The sequence below is a fragment of the Thalassophryne amazonica genome, chromosome 2, assembly GCF_902500255.1.
Source record: "Thalassophryne amazonica chromosome 2, fThaAma1.1, whole genome shotgun sequence".
NCBI classification, from domain to species: domain Eukaryota; kingdom Metazoa; phylum Chordata; class Actinopteri; order Batrachoidiformes; family Batrachoididae; genus Thalassophryne; species Thalassophryne amazonica.
The window spans coordinates 4,588,314-4,608,834 of NC_047104.1; the positions used below are offsets into that span (position 1 = coordinate 4,588,314).

Here is a 20,521-nt window from a genome sequence, read left to right on the forward strand (position 1 = left end):
TTGAAATTCATTTAAACTTAAAAAAAAAACATAATTGGGACAATTAATGTAAGATAAAATCAGTCTACAAACAGTTTTGACAGATGCATCCCGAGTCTGTTGTGTTTTTAGAGGATAAAAGAACAGAAATAAGAATAACTGCAAAACCTTTTCATACCACACACACATAATACATGCAAGTGGTTATGCTTGCATGTGTCAAATGTCGTAAATCTTTTGTAATGAAATACCTACAGTATTTTTATGGTTTAAGAGGTCCTGCAACTTATACTCCAGCACAACTTATATATCGAAAAATCACATGGTACTTACTACTACTACTAATAATAATTACTAAAGCTCTTGGCAAAATTCTATTGTATCTGCATTAGTGATAAATGTCCACTAGGTAGAGCTATTGCTCCATTTAAAAAACCCTGGGACATGCCAACAATGAAGTTGTTGCTTATAGTTTTGATTTAATTTAACCTTTATTTAACCAGGTTAGTCCCACTGAGATCAAGAGCTCTTTTGCAAGGGAGACCTGGGCAATTCTAGTTTCCAATTCATCTAACCTGCATGTCTTTAAATGTGCATGATCTTACAGTATGAGAGTATCCAGGGGTGTAGGCAGAAATCATAAAACAGATGGGCCCAGAAAAAAATCAGAGGGGCCCAACCTTTGGGGTTGTAGGTAAGGTGTAGGTATTATAATACACCGTTTGAAAAAGTATGCCTCGTTTGGACATCGCAAGCAACGTTATCACTTAGCCTACAGCACTGGCAAAGTGAGCACACAGATGCCACACGTCAGACACAAGTACTCTTCTTGGATAACGCAAGCTGCAGTGCAGCACCCCACACACACACACACACACACACACACACACACACACACACACACACACACACACACACACACACACTCAGTGCAAGTCTGGTAGCCTACTTGGCTCGGCCTAAACCCAAAACGTCAATAGGTATTTAAATAAGGCATTATTTCAAAAATGAATTCCAAGTTTAATGATGAACACATCTCAGCCAACTGCACAGACGCTGTTTGCACAGTTACACAGACGTAAAGTGTCAGACACAAGCACCCCATGGACAATGCAGCAACGCAACGCTTAGTCATGTAAAGGCCTTTAAAATAAAAATTCAAAATATATCCGCAACATGAAAACAGGTTGGCTCGGCGGCCAAATTATGAAATTGATAAAACAGTGGAAACCACGGCTCGGCGGCCAAATTAAAAACCATCAGAATGGACACCAACATGATTCGTGGCAGTTGCAATATAATATTAACAATTAGGCCTATTTAGAAGAAAAAGTAATTAATGGTCTCACTTACATTTGATGAATCCTTTTAATGCTACAGCAGGAGACGACGGTTTTTTTGTTGAACTCTCTTATCACGTCATCATAGTCCAACGATTCAGTCAGTTCTCTTTCAAGGGAGAGTGCATTCAGTCTGAGAGTCAACATGGATGTTCTGGTGGACGTTTTTATCCTATTAACAGCAGAAAACAGCCGTTCGATGGTGCATGTTGTTATTGGCATTGTGATGAGGGCCCGCAGAAGACTATTTATTTGAGGAAGAATGTGGTCCCTCGTTTATCGCGGGAGTTACGTTCTAAAAATAACCCGCGATATACGAAATCCGCGACGTAGTCAGCGCTATTTTTTGCAATTATTATAGATGTTTTAAGGCTGTAAAACCCCTCACTACACACTTTATACACTTTTCTCAAACAAGCATGAACATTTCTCACTTCTCTCTTGTGTAAACACTCTCTCTTTTCTTCTGGGCGAAAAGATTATAAACACACACACGCAGAACACAATGCACGTGCTCTCCCTTCACTCACTGCCTCTGGAGGTACAGATGCGGGACCCGCAAAGAATCCAAGTCCTCTCTCGGTGGTCACGGAGCTCTGCGGCTGCGGTCAACATCCGTATCAAAACAGCGAGCGTAGTCTCTGGACCTGTTGCCAGATTTGGCGCAATTCTGCACAGCAGACAGGAGGGCGGTGTGAGTGGCCTGCTGCTGCGTTTACCAAGCCCACAGAAAGCACATCGGAGGCAGTGAGAGCAATCACGGTGATGCCGACTGGTGCCGCGACCGGCCCGCCTGATAAGGATGCAGAACACAATGCGCCGTTAAAAAAAAAAAAAACAAAAAAAACAAAAAGCATGCAAAATTGCTCTAAAAAAAAATCTGCAAAACTGTGAGGCCATGAAAGGTGAACTGCGTTGTAGCGAGGGACCACTGTACTCTGAAAATGAATTAATAAAAAGCACAGAAGATGAACCTGATTTTTTTGACAAAATGTATTAATTGTCACTCAGTGCTAATGCAATACCATATCATAGGAATACAATGAGGCAACAACAGGTGACTGTCAAGTTCAGATGTAGTTTGGTTGCTTGTCTGCTTGTTGCTGTTCTGAAGCTCCTGACTCCTGCAGGTGTCCTTCACTCAGTCATGTGACTGAAATGCAGAGTTCTTGTTTTGTCTACGTGACCTGTAGCCATCTGTCAGTTTGCAGACTCTGATCTGTTTTAATGTCTTTGTTTTTAAGTGATTAAGTTTGTTTCTGAACATGCTAACAGTGAAAACATAAAAATAAAGGAGTCACATTGTTGAAAAAAAAAAAAAATTTAAAGCGCCTTGGGGCAACTGTTTGTTGTGATTTGGCGCTATATAAAAAAATTGATTGATTGATTGAAGTGTCGACTCAGCCTTCTCATTGGATGGGGCGGGCCTGACTGACAAGAGGGCAGGCCCACCCAGGCCCACCCCTGCCTACGCGTAAGAGAGCATCATTTATTAATTTTACTTGTCCTCTAAGACTGAGCACATCCTCCTCAATCAGAACCTCTTCTTGTTTTACAGCAGGTGGTATCTAGCTTCATGGTACATTACTGCCACCTTCTGGTCCGGTGTGTGAATCACAGTACATCTTTCAGATCAGTATACAGGAGCAGTATACCACAGGTGTTAGGCATCACCATCTTGTGGCCGCAGATGACAATGCAGTATTTTTTTCCACATTTAAGTTGCTTTGAAATATAAGTTGCAGGACCAGCCAAAAAAAAAACAAAAACAAACAAACAGGAAAACAGAAATTATAGCCTGGAAAATAATCTGTTAATAAATACATTGTCTGGATGTACTATGCAAACTTATCCATCAAACAAAACATCACCTCAGACTATCAAACAAATATTTTACGTCCGTAAAGGAAACAATGCATAGCCCAAAAGATGACTAAGTTTTTGTATTTTCCTTTAATTTTACAAATCTGACAATTTAGGCCAATATCATACAGGTGCAGGTTGTGTTCATTTACATGTGCAAAAGTATTAAATCATTAAGTCTTTAAGGCTCCAAGACAGAACTTCTAACTGCTCTGCAGTTATATGCTGCAGCAAAGCCGATGCCAAAATAAACTTCATGCACAGATCAAAGACCTGCAACTTTATTTGTGCAGCTGGGATTACACTGGAGCAGCAACGTCTCCCAGAATGGTGGTGTTAGAATCTGGATTACATCAAGGGAACAAAGCAGCAGCTTTGACCTCCAATGTTTCTTTTTTAGACAGCAACCAATCACTGTTTAAAGCCATTCTGTCCATTATCCCTCTCGTCCCGACCAAAATCACCATCTAAATAAGGTGAATGAAATATTCCATGCTTACAATAGAGAGCAGCGGAATGGGCGGGGCTGGAAGATTCACAACAGCCATCTAGTCTGCAGTGTTGGAGTTAATCATCATAGGTCAGAGGTCAAGGCACTCAGTAAAATGATTAATGAGGTCACAGCCTGATGTTACTCTACATAACCCCACACCCCCGAAACTATTATCACAACACATTATTCAACAGTAAGTAGACTCGACAGGCTGATTTCTGAGCCACTCAACAATTAGGTGACTGGAATGTGTTTGTACTGGAGATGTCCCAACATTTATGTATCAGTGTTGAAGATAATGCCGCCATGTTTGGAAGGATCAATATCAGCTTCCTGTGCCTCAGTCCACTTCTATACATTTTGCCCATTTTCAGTCAAGACTTTGGTGGTTAAAAACTGTTTGCTTCAGTGCTGCGTCGAGACAAAACTGCTGAGAGCATAAAAGCGCACGAGTGAGCATGAACAAGGCAGAGCACGCAACATCAACAAAACCAGCTCACAGGTTTGAGGACCACAGCGGCTGCACAAGGCCAAGGGGGACCCCAGGTGTCACCCAGGCTTACTTTTAAAAGATGGAAACAGACCAGCTGTCTGCCTTGGTGGTTGTCATCCAGGACCATATGTCAAGCCATGTCTAGACCTTACCAACCTGGGTCACTAGAGTGCAAACACCCTGGAACTGGACTGGCATCGACTGCTTGGTGATAAGGTTCAGGGTTAGTGCCACAACGGATCTGATTTTTATTTTCAGGGAGTCATTTCCTGCCTAGGAACTACACAAACAATTCCAAACCAATGTGGTCAAGATTTGAATGAGCGCAAACATTCCTGGTCAAAACTCCTACAACAACCTCCACAGGAAGATGAACACAAAGAGGAATGTCTGGAAATAAAAACAGAGTGAGAGTAAAATGCAGTGATAAAAGCTGGACGAGGAAAAAATAAAGAATTCTGGCCAAGTCTGCGGGGGAAGGCCACAACGCAGTTTACGCAATAGTCTAAAGTCCAAAAACACCAAGGAGGGTCTGGGGGAGATCCCCTCCCACTCAGATTGTTAGAATTCTACATGGTCAGAGGTACACTGTGATATATTTTGAGAGTCGAGTCCTTATTGGGTTCCACAGAAAACTCCTGTTTTGCTTAGAAATTCTGTGTTTTGACACCAGCGACACAGCCAACTCAAAGATCTGTGTTATAAGTAAATGCAAACACCTGATCCTGCTGTGGATAACTTAACATTCATGAAAGTTCTACATGAAGCAGGCTCATCACAGTTAAAGAATAAAACTGATGACTTTGTCCTCTTTGAGTGCCTTTTAGTGTTTTGAGATAAACTACTTTTGGCTGCTTGAAACATGTTTTAAAACAGTTGCCCTATCATGACGTAGGCCTGGCGGGCTGCCAGAGCAAAACTGGGATCCGCTAATGGCGATACTTAAAGCAAGTATCCAGTCTTGCATAAAGTACCTCAAAGTGATACTTGAGTGAAAGTATCTTACCATAAAAATATTTTGGCAAAAGTTAAAGTCTCCTTTAAAAATTTTACTCGACTAAAAGTCTTAAAGTATCTGACATTTTCTGTACTTAAGTATCAAAAGTAAATTTCTCATCTAAAATGTACTTCAAGTATTGAGTAAAAGTAAAATCCAAAACGAGTGGAGATTGAAACCGCAACATGAACATAAAGTCAGTGTGGTGTGTGGATAAACCTGGAGGGGGCCTCAGCCCCTATAAAATGCTGGATCCGCCTCTGGCAGAGCAGTTGATGCTGGTGACGGGATGAGTGAGCAACAGGTGGATGTAGGTAACTGTAAATAAAGCTGCTGTTCTTTTCCCTGGAAGACCCACATACACTTTTCTGTCAAACACAACAGGCAGGTACTAATGAATCAGCTTTGTTGTGATATGACGCAATACGAGGTCTGTCAAAGTAACGGTCCTTTTTATTTTTTTCAAAAACTATATGGATTTCATTCATATGTTTTTACATCAGACAAGCTTGAACCTTTGTGCGCATGCGTGAGTTTTTCCACGCCTGTCAGTGACATCATTCGCCTGTGAGCACACCTTGGGAAGGAGTGGTCCCGCCCCCTCGTCGGATTTTCATTGTCTGGAAATGGCGGAATGAAAAGGACTTTTTTTCCATCAGAATTTTTTCAGAAGCTGTTAGAGACTGGCACCTGGAAACCATTCGAAAAATTTATCTGGCTTTCGGTGAAAATTTTACGGGCTTCACAGAGAATAAGGTCTGTTACTACAGCTTTAAGGACTGCTTTAAGGACTTCTTTAAGGACGCTCGGCGTGCCGCGCTCCGAGCTGCGACGACGCGGCACAAGCCACCGGACCATTTCTAAACGGATGGCTCTGTGGATACGAGACCATCGTGTGCTCTTTCTCTGGTTATCACAAGAGCTGGACATCAGCCATTTTCCGGCAGATTTCACTTTTAACAAGAGATTTTGTCATGGAAAGCCGTGCGGAGGCTTCGCGCGTCACAATGGAGCCGCTGATGAAGCGAGACAAATAACACCTCCGTTTCGAGTGTTAGAGGACAAGTTTGGACATGCCCAGCTCTCCACAATTTCTCTGATACTTACTGGACTGGTAAGACATGTCCAAACTTGTCCTCTGACTGGCCGAAACGGAGGTGTTCCTTTGTCTCGCTTCCAAAGCGAATCGGTCTTTACGCGCGAAGCCTCCGCGCGGCTTTCCATGACAAAATCTCGTTAAAAGTGAAATCTGCCGGAAAATGGCTGATGTCCAGCTCTTTGATAACCAGAGAAAGAGCACACGACGGTCTCGTATCCACAGAGCCATCCGTTTAGAAATGGTCCGGTGGCTTGTGCCGCATCGTCGAGCTCGGAGTGTGGTGCTTAAAGGGGTCCTTAAAGCTGTAGTAACAGTCCTTATTCTCTGTGAAGCCCGTAAAATTTTCTCCGAAAGCCAGATAAATTTTTTGAATGGTTTCCAGCTGCCAGTCTCTAACAGCTTCTGGAAAAATTCTGATGGAAAAAAAGTCCTTTTCATTCCGCCATTTCCAGACAATGAAAATCCGACAAGGGGGCGGGACCACTCCTTCCACAAGGCGTGCTCAACGGCGAATGACGTAACCGACAGGCGTGGAAAAACTCACGCATGCGCACGAGGGTTCAAGCTTGTCTGACGTAAAAATATATGAATGAAATCCATATAGGTTTTGAAAAAATAAAAAGGACCGTTACTTTATTGACAGACCTCGTATAAACTGAATAAATTGAACAGTCATTTATAGCTACACAGCTGTGCCAAATTTAAGGAAAGGTAAAAAAAAAAAAAAACAATGCAAGCATCACCATCACCAACCACTGCAAAGTCAGGCTGGGTATGGATTCTGATTTTTAAGATTCCGAATTGATTATTTCGATTCGATCCAATCCAGTATCGATTTGGGTTTTTTGAAAAACCATTATAAAACCATTTTTTGAGCTGTTACCTGATTGTCTAGTTATGCAGCATATTAATACCACTTCACAAAATTTGACTCAAAATGCAGGCAACAGTGTTTCAGGGTTATAAATTTAAACATTTTCAGGGGGAAAATGCCCCCGATCTCCCCTACAAAACTCGAGCCTGCAGCATGCTGTGCAACAAGCAACAGGGGCAGGGGGGGGGGGAGTTCTATTGCAGCATGAGAACGGAGGAGAACTTTTCTCCTGCAGCAGGAGAACGCAGCAATGGGAAAACTTCCCCAACACACCAGAGAAACTTTGTGCTCGGTCCCACGGAAATGGCACGTTTTGACAAATGAACAAAGCCGGTCCGTGTGTATGTGTGAGTCCGTCAGCGTGTGCACGTTTGGAGTCCAAAGCACAGATGGTTTACAGTCTTCCTCGTCCTTAGCGGGGGCAAAGACTCAACCAGGCATCTTTTGTATTATTTGTCTTTTACTTATTTTATGTCAAACACAGCACTTGATGCAGCAGCGCTGGAAGGCGCTGCGCTCCGATGGCAGAGGACTGCGTCTCTGCATGCTGTACAGCTGCGCTTTGGCTGACTTTCACCACAGGCATCACCCAATCAAATTTCTTCTACATTTATATTGTAGCAACGAGTAACGAAGATGTTTAAGGGAAATGTATCGGAGTAAAAGTAAACATTTTATTGAGGAAATGTAGTGGAGTAAAAGTCATCAGAAATGTATATAACAGAGTAAAGTACAGATATGTCAAAATTCTACTTAAGTACAGTCAAAGTATTTCTACTTCGTTACATTACAATACAGCAAGTATCCCACCGAGCAGCGAAGGCTGACGAATGCTGCAAATTTTGGGTTTCGTCAGGACTCGTAAAAGGTTGCAAAACAGTTTGTTCAAAATTTCTTTGCAAATTTATCTGTATACAAACAGTTGCGTTTAAAAACAATTGTTAACACGCTAATGATGGAAACGAACCCTGATTTCCAGGAACATTCCTCAGAAAAGTTGGCGAATCCACAAGTCTTAATGTTTGTCAGCATTCACCGCGCCGCTCCGTGAGCTACTAGCTTAAGTAAGAGCTGCTGCAAGTTGCAAACTTAACTTCTCATTACTCAGCTTTCTAAATGTGATTTGCCATAAACCATCCTGAGTTAAGCCTCAGCATTACTGCTCCATGTGACTGCTTGTAATTAAACTAAAAATCCTCATTTGCTAAAATTTTCCAACAACAACAGTAGCAGCAAACAGTACGTCCAGTATCAGCCGTGAGGCCCACGGTGCCCGAGCTTGTCCACGGATGTTTAAGAGTATGTAAATTGATGTTTTAAGTGATCTCATCTTTAGTGGCAGTGTGTGTACACGTTGTCACGGGTCACTGTGTTTACTCACGCAGAACGTCCCTCCACGTCCAGCTTCGTGGGGATGACACCTTTCTTGCCTAGAACGGTGGCCACCTTGTCCACCTCGCCACGTTCCACCGCCTTCATCAGCCGGTCATCATACTTGTTCCAGTCTGTGTTCTGACAATGACAATGTGTTTTTAGAAAAACAGCATGTTTGATAACAGTTAAATATATTTGACTGCACTGGATTTTAACAGTAAAACAAATCAGTTCATTGAGATCTCTGTTTCCACCAGAGTGACACCTCTTAAAGAACTGTGTAGCAACTACGCTAAAGCTATCACGGAGAATCATCTGCAAACAACAGCCACAAGTTGGCATTAACACAGACCTGATGGTGTAAATGAAGTTTTTGAGTATAATTATTAGCTTTGAGCTTTTCACTAATACTTATAATTGACTAAACAGCAAAAACCCAAACTTGTGTTACATCACAGTTATGAAATGAGGCGTTCCAAAGTTTTCAAGTGCAGCTTTTGACAAACAACAGCGACAACAGTAGCAAAAGAACAAGGCGGTACAACCGTCCGCCAAGCATTCAATATGCTTTGTGTAGCAGATAAATTAGGAGAAATTCACTGAAACACATCTTTTGTGTTCTGTTAATGTATTTGGAAATAAACTCAACCTGCGCTGTTGGCAACCAAATCACGCTAACAGGTTGGGTTTGGAGTAAATAAAATACTGGTAGTCCCGCTTTTAAAATTTCAAGTGACAAGGTTTATAATTTACAGTATGTACAAAAAATACTGATGTATTTATTTGGTGGCTGACTGGGTGGAGTAGGATTATGGAAAAAAAATATACTGTATTTTCTGGAGTATAAGTTGCACCTGTGTGTGTATATATATATATATATATATATATATATATATATATATAAAAAGTTGCACCTTTTTCTGCATTACCTGCTTTTTAATTTTGGGTTTTAGTACATTGTTGTAGTGTACTTTCATTGCTGGCATTTGGTCTTTTATTATGAGAATTTATTTTGTTTAGTGCTTTGATTCTTGGGAAAGTCATATACAAATAGTCAATATAATATTATTAATATTAGTAGTAGTTGTACTGTTATCATAATCAAGAACGAATGTGTGATTTTTTTTTCTTTCTTTCAGTATATTAGTTGCACCTGAGTATAAGTCGCAGGACCTCCCAAACTGGCAGAAATACTGCAACTTAGGAAAATACAATAAACTCATAGCTTTGAGGGTTAAGTTACAAGAATCAATATTCTGATCAGTAAAGTGGGCGGTCCTTTCTTGGTGGAAACAGACAGTGCTCAAATTTGAACTCAAAGACACACCCTTTTGGGTTATAGAGGGAACATTTGATGAAAATAGGATAAAATGTATTCATGTTATCATCTCACAAAGAAAGTATGAGTGTGGCGCGCACACAGACGGACGGATGCTCCTGTACATCCTTCAATTACAGCCTTAAGGGTGGCAGAAGATAAGTCATTTCGAAAGTCAAACATGTCATTTTGTTTTTAAAGCACATTAAAAGGCAGTAATTGGAAAAAATGGCTGTTTGTCAGGAGTTCAGCACTGTAACACAAGCAGTCATTTTTGACAATGAATACCTACAAAGTGCGTGGAGGTGCATTTCAGCCAGCGGCTCATCCTGGGTGAGTGCAGCTGGTCCTTGCACCGTGCTACTGAAAAGCTCGCCAGTGTTCCGTCTTACAAAAAACAACAACACAAAGAATAAATGACAGGGTGCGTGAAAAGCCCCCTCAGTGTCTCGGTGCACTCAGCCAGTGAGCGCAAAAACACAGTCCGCGAGGAAACGGCGGGGCAGCGATGGAGGCCGATTCACCTTTGAAGTTTCTCTGAACTTGAGGAGCCGGAGCAGCTTTTTCTGAGCATTCGTCCGTCGTTCACAGGCTCTGCCCGTATGTTCATCACTGCACAGCAGTGAAGTTGATGTTTATAGGGGGAAGAAGGAGGAGTAAGAAGAGGAGGATGGAATGGAGGTGGAGAAGCAGTAGGACCAGCCCTGCCGGCTCTGGGACCAGCCCTGGCCAGCAACTGCAACTCCTCCTCTGGAGAAAAGTCAGCTCAGCCCGACTGCAGCCTCACGCCACCTCCCTGGTGATCGAACCTCTAACCTACTGTGTCACTCTGCTCTGATCCTCTTCACTTCCCTCGAGATTCTCCTTTCTTACTGAGCGGAGTGAAACAGATTCTGTTCCTCTGCCTCTTCCCGAAGTCTCTCCACCGTCTTCACCCCTCCAAATGACAAGGACAATCTGGCTCACGGGGTAAATATGCGGGCGCTCTCGGGTTTAAAATATCTCCCCCTCCCTGGTAAACAGCAGCATGCAGACAGCCCCACAGACTGGTTACCTCTTTATTTTTTGACCCTCCAACCTTTATGTAGTGACTGATAGAAAGACGGAGGCTAAGAATACATTCTGGACATGCCTCCAGCATGAGTAATGGCTTTCATGTCCATCAGCATGAAACAGGGCCAGCCAAAAAGACCTCAATTACACTGCTGCCCCCCTCCATGTGCCCTGCTTGCATCCATCTGAAAATATTAATGTCAGTGGGGATTACAGTTTGCACATTTTGAAGTGGTCTTGGCACAGGACCTTGCAGGACAGACTACTGTTAACCCATCCATCTAAACAGGGTGGTGCAGGACCAAAGCCCTCTGAGCCTTGCTGCATGGTAACAAGGTTAGGTGTGAAACCATTTACAACCCGCTGCCTGAGACGCTGTAACAAACAACCAGTTCACTGAGTTCCACTTTTCCACGTTGCACTGGGGAACCAGTGCAAGCAAAAGCAAAGGACAAAAAAAAAATTAAAAATAAAAAAATAACAGCAAAAAGCTTTCATTGAATTGCCTGACTCGTGTATCTGTATACAGAGTTCTCAGCAGGATTTTTTTCCTCAGTGTAAAGGGATGGAACATCACCTTAAAAAGCCGGGGGTTCGGGGGACGTTTAGGCTTTGCCCCCCCGAAGCTTTTGCATGATGGGCTTATAAAGGGCCTTCTGTGTTAGTCTAAATAAATGTACCAAAATCTGATGTCCAGACAGAAGAAGAGAACATGTCAAAACACCACCAATTTGAAGCTGAAGCTGCAGAGTGTGTCCTAGGCCTGGGTTTTTATCTTGGTTCTGTCTGTTTTCATGTCCCCTGTGTTTGATTTTCAGTTTAGGATTTCTTTAGTCACTGGTTTTATTTTGCATTTTACCACTATAGCCATTTCTTGTCATTTCTGTTTGTTAAGCTTTTGCCACACGTTAGTTCTGTTTAAGTTTCAGCCCCAGCCTTTAATTCTCTTGATCACTTTTTAGTTCTCACCTTTGTTTTCCTGATTTTGTTTCTTTGCTCCTTCCAGGTGTAGATTTTTCTTGCAGTATGTTTGGGACTCACCTTCCACTTGCTTTCTGTATGCTTAGTGTTTACTTTTCTGCACTCTTGCACCTGCTCGCTTCATAATTGTCTCTTTCTTCCACACCTCTATTTCTGTCTGCTTAGTGTTTGTTTTATTGCACTCTCTTGCCCCTGCTTGTGTCAGCTTTGTCTCCTTCCTGAACTCTCACACACCTGTTTTCACTTTCCTTAATCGCACCGTTATTTAAAGTGGATATGACACTTAAAGACAACAGTCTTATTACATGTAACAAAGGTTATATAATTCGGTCAACCTAAACGTTTTGGGAAAATGGACGCGATTCTCCCGTTATATATAACATTTGAAAGTCCCACCAGTGAAAAATGTGCACGCCCCGTGACCACCTTCCCGCTGAGCACCAAGCCTAAAATACATCACTACGTGTAGACCGTATCGGCTTGTGCGCCTGGCGGCCGTTTACGCTATTTTTAGCGGCAGAAGCTTTGATTAAACACAGCTCTCAGGGACTTGTTTGTCGATATGCCTGACCAGTGTGTAGCAGCATATTGCACAAACACAAGGGTGAAAGGTTTTCGTCTTTTCAAGTCCAGGCAGATTGATCGAAAGCCGCGGTGTTGTGTGATGCATGAAATGTCCGGCTGCCGCTCGCTCCGCTCGCACACGCATTTGCTCCCAACAGCAGACACTTTCCTCTACCATCTCCATGTTCTCGCACCGCTCACAGGAACACATAAAATGTCAACCCCAAATAATATGTTCACAATAATCTTGAAATGGTCAAGGAACTTGCGTAGTAAACACGGCGGCGGCATGTAAACATGGCGGCAGCATGTTCAGTGTTGTTTTCGGCGATCTTTTTCGAAACTTTCGCCATTTATTTCCTCTTCTTTCGTGAAAATAATGTAACTAAACACGGATGAATGCAATGCCAGGCACTCAAAAACGGCAAAAACCCGAAGGTAATGATGGTGGTCCACAAGTAATAGCTACAATGTCACAGCTCCGGAACAATAACAAAGGCAGTAAACAGATGCTCAAATCGAAAATGCTATAATTATAGTGTTATAAACAGCAGCAACAAAAATCAAAGCCTACCTTACCATTCCATATTCTGCAGCCTTTCAAAATCCATCAGAATTGGCACGTCTCTTGCCTCTGCTTCGGCTCCGCCATAAACACCATCAGCATTATTTTCGCTGCCAGAATGCTCCTGGTTTGAATGTTCGTCCGAAAGATACGGCTCCAATCTGTAGGGTCTAATCACTGCTGTGACAATCTCAGGATCCGAGTCAGAAATAATCCACACTTGAAGAGGAGTCAGAAAAGTTCTTGATCTCGTCACTGTCCATGCTGAGGTCCATCTGTTCCTGTTGTTAATTGAACAGACAAAGACGGGACTCTACATGCTGTGACGTCACGGCATCACGTGACCGCTGATGGAATGCTACCAGCGCGCTTTCCAAGAAACACACTTTTGAGAAACTGTACAAACTTTATTTCTCAGTGATAATAATTAAAACCACTTTCAACTTACTATACTGTATGTATATTTTGATATTTATATCAGTTTTACCTAATTTTTTAGGTGTCATATCCACTTTAAGCCTTGCATTTTTCTCTGTTCTCTGCCAGTTCGTTTGACTTTGTCTACATTCCAGCCCAGTGTTGCTTTGTTAGTCCTTGACCATCTGCTCTTCTGCGTATGACCTTGCTCTGTGTTTGACTTTGCTTTTTGCCTCTGCCTCTTGATTTTGGACTCACTGTGTTTTTCAACCTTGCTTGTTTTTTGGACTCAGATTTTGCCTCAGCTCTGACAACCTTGTTTCTCCTCAACTTTGAACCCAGCTCGTTTTTGACATTTGCCTCTGCCTCACGTCTGCCGATTACCTTTGCCACACTGACTGATCACCTGTTTACCAAACCTGTGCCTGTTTTTCTATACAAAGCCTTTAATACTCAACCTCCCAAGTCTGAGTCTGCATATTGTGTCCAGCATACTGTTCGTTCCACGCCATGAATCCTGACAGAGGAGATCTTCATCTGGTTAAATGTGCTGAAAGTCCAGCTCACCTGTCGTCTCTGCAAACTCACACCTGCTGCTACACTTCTAAATAAAACAAAGGCTCTTCAAACGGCAACTATTTTATTATTTCAAAAAAACATTTTCCTTATTTTAACATTAAATGAAGGAATCAATCATCGTTTTAATTTACAAACAAAGATTTCTAAAGAATCTTCTTTTTTAAACTTAAAACTATGTTAATTGTGTTATTTAATGTAAGAAAAAAAATACGTAAGGATTTCCTTGAATAAACTGCTGTGTATAAATTAGTACTTCTGATGTTCCTGACACACGTCTACACTGTTCTGTTTTGGCCTGATGCCTCGTTTCTTTTGGCTTTAATGTAAGGCTGTAACAAAGATTAAAAAAAAAAAAAAAAAACTATGGCTTTACTCCACACAATTTGGCACTCAAAATGCAGACAATAGTGTTTCAGAGTGTTACAAATTTAAAAATCTAGCGGGGAAGCTGGCCCCAGTCTCCCCTAACCTGCAGCACGCGGCTCGCTGTGTGGAGAACTTTAGCGGCTATAAGAGAACTTTCTCTCCAGCGCTCAGTGCGATGTACACTGCAGGAGAACTTTAGTGGCTGTACAAGAACTTTAGCAGCTGTAAGATAACTTGCTCCCCCAGTGGTTGGTGCACTGCAGGATAATTTTTGCGGCTGTAAGAGAACTTCCCCCCCAGTGGTCGGTGAACTGCAGGAGAACTTTAGTGGCTGTGTGAGAACTTTCCCCTGAAGAACTTTTCCCATAAGCATGATGATCCACACCAGAGAACCTTTGTGCACTGGAAAATGCACATCATGAGGAGCGGGAAATAAAAACTGTGGAGTGAAACGGTGGAGGATTTTCTTTTCTTGCCCGCAATAACAAATGATAGCGACTTTAATTAGCCGAAAAGTGAGTCAAGATTGACATCTTTAAATGAGTTTGACTTAGGGACGGGACTGAGCCGATCCCAGATCGATATCGTGTTCCGATACTGACATAATTCACGTACTGGAAAATACCGATCCACCCTGCGACATTTTCCAATACCAGAGAAGAACCACTGCGAATCCTCTCAACTGCTGTTCTTTGCTCTGCTTGTTTACTGCCGAGCGGGAGGAGGAGGGATTGGTTTTTTTAAGCCGGGCTGTTTGAGAGCGCTCTCTTCTGCAGTGTTCTAGCTGCGGTTAGCAGTAAATTTCTGCCCGGCTCTCTGGTTCAAATTGTCTGTTGCTGAAAATGTGTCCTAAAAAGTTAGCCGCTTCACTGTCCCGAGGCTGTAAAATACCAGCTCAGCATGCAGCCGAGGAGGACAACGAACACAGATTCTGTCCGCTGAAAGGGAAAGGCTTCGTGTTTCCCAAAAGTTTGAAGTTTGCACAGCCCTTAAACAGCGAGAGAGAGAGAGAAGGAGGGAGGGAGACAGAGTGCTGTCTTTTCTCTTTAAGTCCATAAAAATAAAGCTATAAAAGTCTATAAATATATAAAAAAAAACTTAATTCTTTCACCAAAACATCCATTAAATCTAGGCTTTCATCTTAGAGTCACCTTCTGGCAAACTGTAGCTGAACTTTCAGGTCTCCTTTTTAAGAAAATCCTCATATAAAATCAACAACAACAACAATAATAACAACAATAATAATAATATTAAAGCAAACAGAGCTCTGGCATTTTGATGGTTGTTTTCTGTTTTCTTCCACGCGTCTCTGGTTTTTTTGTTCATTTTAAAGCATTGGAGATCATTGTAGATGAACAGCCTATAATTTTTTGCACCTGCGTATAAGTTTTCCCCTCTCCAATCAACTTTTTAATCAAACTACACTGTTCTTCTGAACAATGTCTTGAACGTCCCATTTTCCTCAGGCTTTCAAAGAGAAAAGCATGTTCAACAGGTGCTGGCTTCATCCTTAAATAGGGGACACCTGATTCACACCTGTTTGTTCCACAGAACTCACTGATTGAATGCCACACTACTATTATTATTGTGAACACCCCCTTTTCTACTTTTTTTTTTTTTTTTTTTTTTTTTTTTTTTACTAATAGCCCAATTTCATAGCCTTAAGAGTGTGCATATCATGAATGCTTGGTCTTGTTGGATTTGTGAGAATCTACTGGTACCTTGTTTCCCATGTAACAATAAGAAATATACTCAAAACCTGGATTGATCTTTTTAGTCACATTGCACTACTATTATTCTGAACACTACTGTATGTAATCCACCAGAAACAGACTTGGAGTGAGTCTGAAGCAAAAGGGGAGTAAAATATGTTTTTAAAAGTTGCACTATGGGGTGCAGGCCGCTGCATCAGCACCATGACATGAAACACAGAGAGACTGGCGCAAAGTGTTGATGATGTCTGAACAGAATCAATAAATTAATCCAAGAAAAAAAAGGAAAAAGAAAAGTTGGGCTGAAATGATGAAATGATTCAGAAATTTAAATATTCCTCTTGCCAAGAGTCAATCATCCAAGTCCAAACTGCTTTGAGTAATTCTGCTAACAAAGAAATAAACCAACCAAAAGATGCAGGAGAAAACACATTAACAGTTGACAGTTTTAGTAGTGGAGAGAGCAGCACAAGGTGAAGAAGAAGGTAGAGATGGAGGCGTTTAATTTACACGCCATCAGCTCCCCATGGGCTCCAGTTACCGTCTGCTGCCAGACTGGCGTTAACAGCGTGGCACCGATCTCCACAAACATGCAAAATGCCCTCCTCCGTATGACATGTCATAAGAAGAAGTAGGTGTCAACTTACGAAAGCTGCTCGGCACCGCTTGGAGACAAAGGCGCCAAAATGGCACATGGCCACACGCAATACTGTGCACATCAGTCATGTTTTACCATAAAAATCAAATGCCTTAAAAGGATCATTTTTAAAAAAGCATGAGAAGTTGAAATCTCTGTCTTTTCAAAAAGTCCAGATTAACAGAGTGATACATCATGATCACTATCAAGCTCAGTACGTTGCACACAACAGTGTTTAATTTTCTTTAGCAGCTCAAAAAACCCGTTTTTTTTAATGTCACTAACTACGACTGTTATTTGAAAGTTACCCTTAAAAATTTTTATTTTTGTGTTGTACCAATATTAATCATTTTCTGGGGTAAGAGCACCCATCACTTTGCTCCACAAGCTTTTCACCCGGACAAACGACAGTAGATTGTATTCAAAAAAAAAAAAAAAAAAGTTGCTTTGAAGTGCAATTTAAAAAAAAATCTAATACTGCTGAACATGATGTACACACTTGAAATATTTTCAAGTGGTTCATGTGAGTGAATGTGATTGGCTATAACCCTTGTAGTGAACCAAGTACAGTTTGATGATATGGATCTGGTCCAATGAACAGCATCTGTTAAATATTAAATCAGAAAAGACACCGCTCCACCCTCTGCATTCTAATGGAAATTATGAAATAATGCTGAATTTATGTGGAAATGACTGTTGTACTAAAGCTTCAGATATCTGCCACTGAGACAGATGATGACTGGAGGCAGTTGGAAGCAGAAATGAGGTGATAATCTGTGAATCGCTGCTGATGCTCAGAAATAGCATGTGCCCATTGTCAGGTGATAGTGAGTGTCAATCTGCACCTCACTTTCAAACATGAGAGTGATTGGGGCACGTTTGATTAAGATCAGGGCTGGCATTGAAGCAATATGGCTAAGCTTGAAACTAATTTGTCAAGGGGTTTGGGGGCCGCAATTGTAGGCCTTTTCAAACCTGTTTGGAAAGCTCTCAGGAACACCCAATGTTAAAGATTTTAAACAATCATTACCATCTTTGAGGTCAAGTGGTTTGTGTTTTACAATGCAGATTTCTAAAGCAAAAACAAAATAACCACAAACAATGAAGCTATGAGAACTGTAATTTAATAAAACATAAACAACATCATCAGTACTGTAGTTATAGGGATAGGTTCCACTGACACCTGCAGTTTTTGACTACATACTACAATCACTGAACACGCTGCTGCACCAGTAGTTCAAGAATCATCTCTAGTCTACAGAAAAGCAATGCCCAAAAATAAAACAAATGAACTGACTTGTAAAGGTTATTAGGTAAAAAATGTGTTTCTTTGTTTTATCAATCAATGTGGCAATACGCAGAATTGTACCCTTATAGTTTTATATTGGATAATGCAATCATGTTTTATATTGGACAATAAAATCACGTCAGTTATCTGGCAACACGAGAAGAAAAAATTTGTGCAGCATTTTTTAAAAATTGGGCATAGGTTTGCCTAACATCTGCAGGTTTTGAATAGATACTATCACTGAAGACGGTTGCTGCTGGGCTCATATTTTCGGGTCAATTATTTTATAGTTTATTCAACAGACCAGTCCAAGCGAACATCCGTGCGGAAAGAAAAGCAAGGCAGAAAACAAAAAGGGTTCCAATCCGAGTTTCAAATATGTGAAAAATAATTATTATTTCAATAAATGAATGGTTATTAACTTACAACATGAGCTAAGCATTTTGTTTTTGAAATGCCAAAATTCGTAAGCAATTTGAATTTTGAAACACTCGTCATGGATGCTTAATCCTTTCACTAAGACCTCTTTAAACTACATAGATAAAAAACAAAAACTACTAACGGCAATCGGCTGCACTGGTCAAAATCATATCCACCAAATAATCTCTTTCTTCAATTTGATCGCTTTGTCTAACAGGCACCTGCAAAATGCTAAGAAAAGATTTTTGTTCTGATAAAGATCAAGCCACATTAAAACATGTTCAATGATTGGTTATCACATCGAGCTAGACCAATGGAAAAACTGTGTTATTGAACTGGTATATTTCCCAGCTCTAAACATCATTCGCAGACCATCCCCTCAAACTCTGTCATAATTGTGTTATAAACCAGTCACCATTTGTTTTATTATATATCTGTGTAATTAATAAAATTATATTCACGGATGATTCGTTCACGCGCACATGCATGTAAAAAAAAAAAAGTCTGTTGCTGCACTTCCTCACTTTCTCCCCCTCAAACTCTGTCATAATTGTGTTAAATAAAAGACAAAAGGGACATAAGTCCTGCTCACAGGCTGACTGCCAGAGACAGGACATGTCCATGTCAAGTATAAACTCCAGACAGACATCTCCACATCACTACACATATGCAGTCCCTGATTGGTCATTGCGGCGCGACAAGCTGAAAAAGTTCAGATTTTTCAACTTGGGGAGGAGGGCGACGCAACATCGCGCCACAAACGCGCCAATCGTTCAAAATTACTTCATTCGCACCCATGGCGTTGCGTCGCTTGAACTTTTGTGGCACCACAACGCGTCTTCCATAGGGATTACATGGCAACCTGTCGCCTCCGCTGCATTATATCCGGATCTAAAAGCCGGAAATCCGGCTCAGGCCGGAAAAATACCAGGCCTGTAAGCTATAATGTAAAATATAGATTAAGTGGGGTTTTCAACGTTAAAATTTAAATGGCCACAAAATCTGTAATCTGGATCAGATCTGGATCAAACTGTCAGTCGATAAAGGATACCATCTTACACAACACTGCCAAATATGAAAGAAATTCCATCTTTTTGACAGAGTTAGGAATTATTGAAAATTCGTTCAATGTTAGAGGATAGGGATTTCTCCAAGATTTTCCTGGCTTTGACTTTTGACCTTGAAAAATGAACCAGGTCTTGCCTATCAGGAAATGAATTCTCTGTAAACATTTCATAATAATGTATGAAAAATTGTGGATTACAGGCTGTTCACAAGAGACAAACAAACGGGGTGAAAACATGACCTCCAACTTCACTGGTGGAGGTTTATACTAAGCCTAAAGCCCATAAAGTCGTGACTGACCACCAGACCAGAGTTAAATATCTGTGTGGAAACAATGATTTTATGAGACCTAGACTGCTTTTGTTAGGAATTTCTTAATTTAATTTTTAAAGAATGTTAGCTTTTTTAACCCAAAGCTATAAAAGTGATCTTTAATGACTTTCATTTTCCCCCCATGTTTTATACTGTATCATCCTTGTAATATCAAGGCTGCACGTGTGCACAGTATGTCAAAGTATGTGTTCAACAGGCGTTTTGTGCCACTAAAGCAGCACACTTAAGTTCTGATGAAGACTCCTGTCATCAATTCCACAAAGTCTCGACAACAACACCAACTGCTTTCCTCCGTCATCTCCTGGACACATTAACAGGTCCCCAACGTCCTATGGGATGAAATCAACAGCAGAAAATATCTAACCGTGAACAGAGGCCAAGTGCAAAACATTAAACTGTACGGGAACACGTCAGGGATAGGGGAGTCCAGTTCCAAACAGTTACACGCACCGGTTTATATGATTATGACCAGAGCACAGCGATCACAGGAGGCATCTGAGATGTGACATGATCTCATGAAATATCAACCTTTGGCATTTTGTGGGAGAACACGATAGTTATTTGGAAGGTCAGAACCTTTTACAGCACCCTGTTTGTTTGTTAGCAGGATTAGTCCAAAAAAAAAAAAAAAAACACGACAAGGCAGCAATAAGAAGCCTATTTTGATTATTACAGAGTTTACCTCAGTGGACACCTCACTGAAATGTAACT

The 20,521-nt window shown here is 41.2% G+C and overlaps 1 protein-coding gene across 2 annotated transcripts in view; it reads right to left on the bottom strand.

The window, feature by feature from the left end:
* The window catches only part of uacab (uveal autoantigen with coiled-coil domains and ankyrin repeats b), a 125,510-nt gene that overhangs the window by 27,167 nt on the left and 77,822 nt on the right, over nucleotides 1-20,521 (bottom strand). Inside the window, exons 1-2 of one of the 2 annotated variants that reach the window (XM_034183163.1) lie at nucleotides 10,123-10,772; nucleotides 8,520-8,650 (exon numbers count right to left, since the gene is read on the bottom strand). In XM_034183163.1, the coding sequence (XP_034039054.1) occupies nucleotides 8,520-8,650; nucleotides 10,123-10,158 (167 nt within the window). In that variant the 5' untranslated portion in view covers nucleotides 10,159-10,772. Of the gene's footprint in view, nucleotides 1-8,519; nucleotides 8,651-10,122; nucleotides 10,773-20,521 lie in introns of those variants that run through there. The other variant, XM_034183157.1, reaches the window with a different exon arrangement.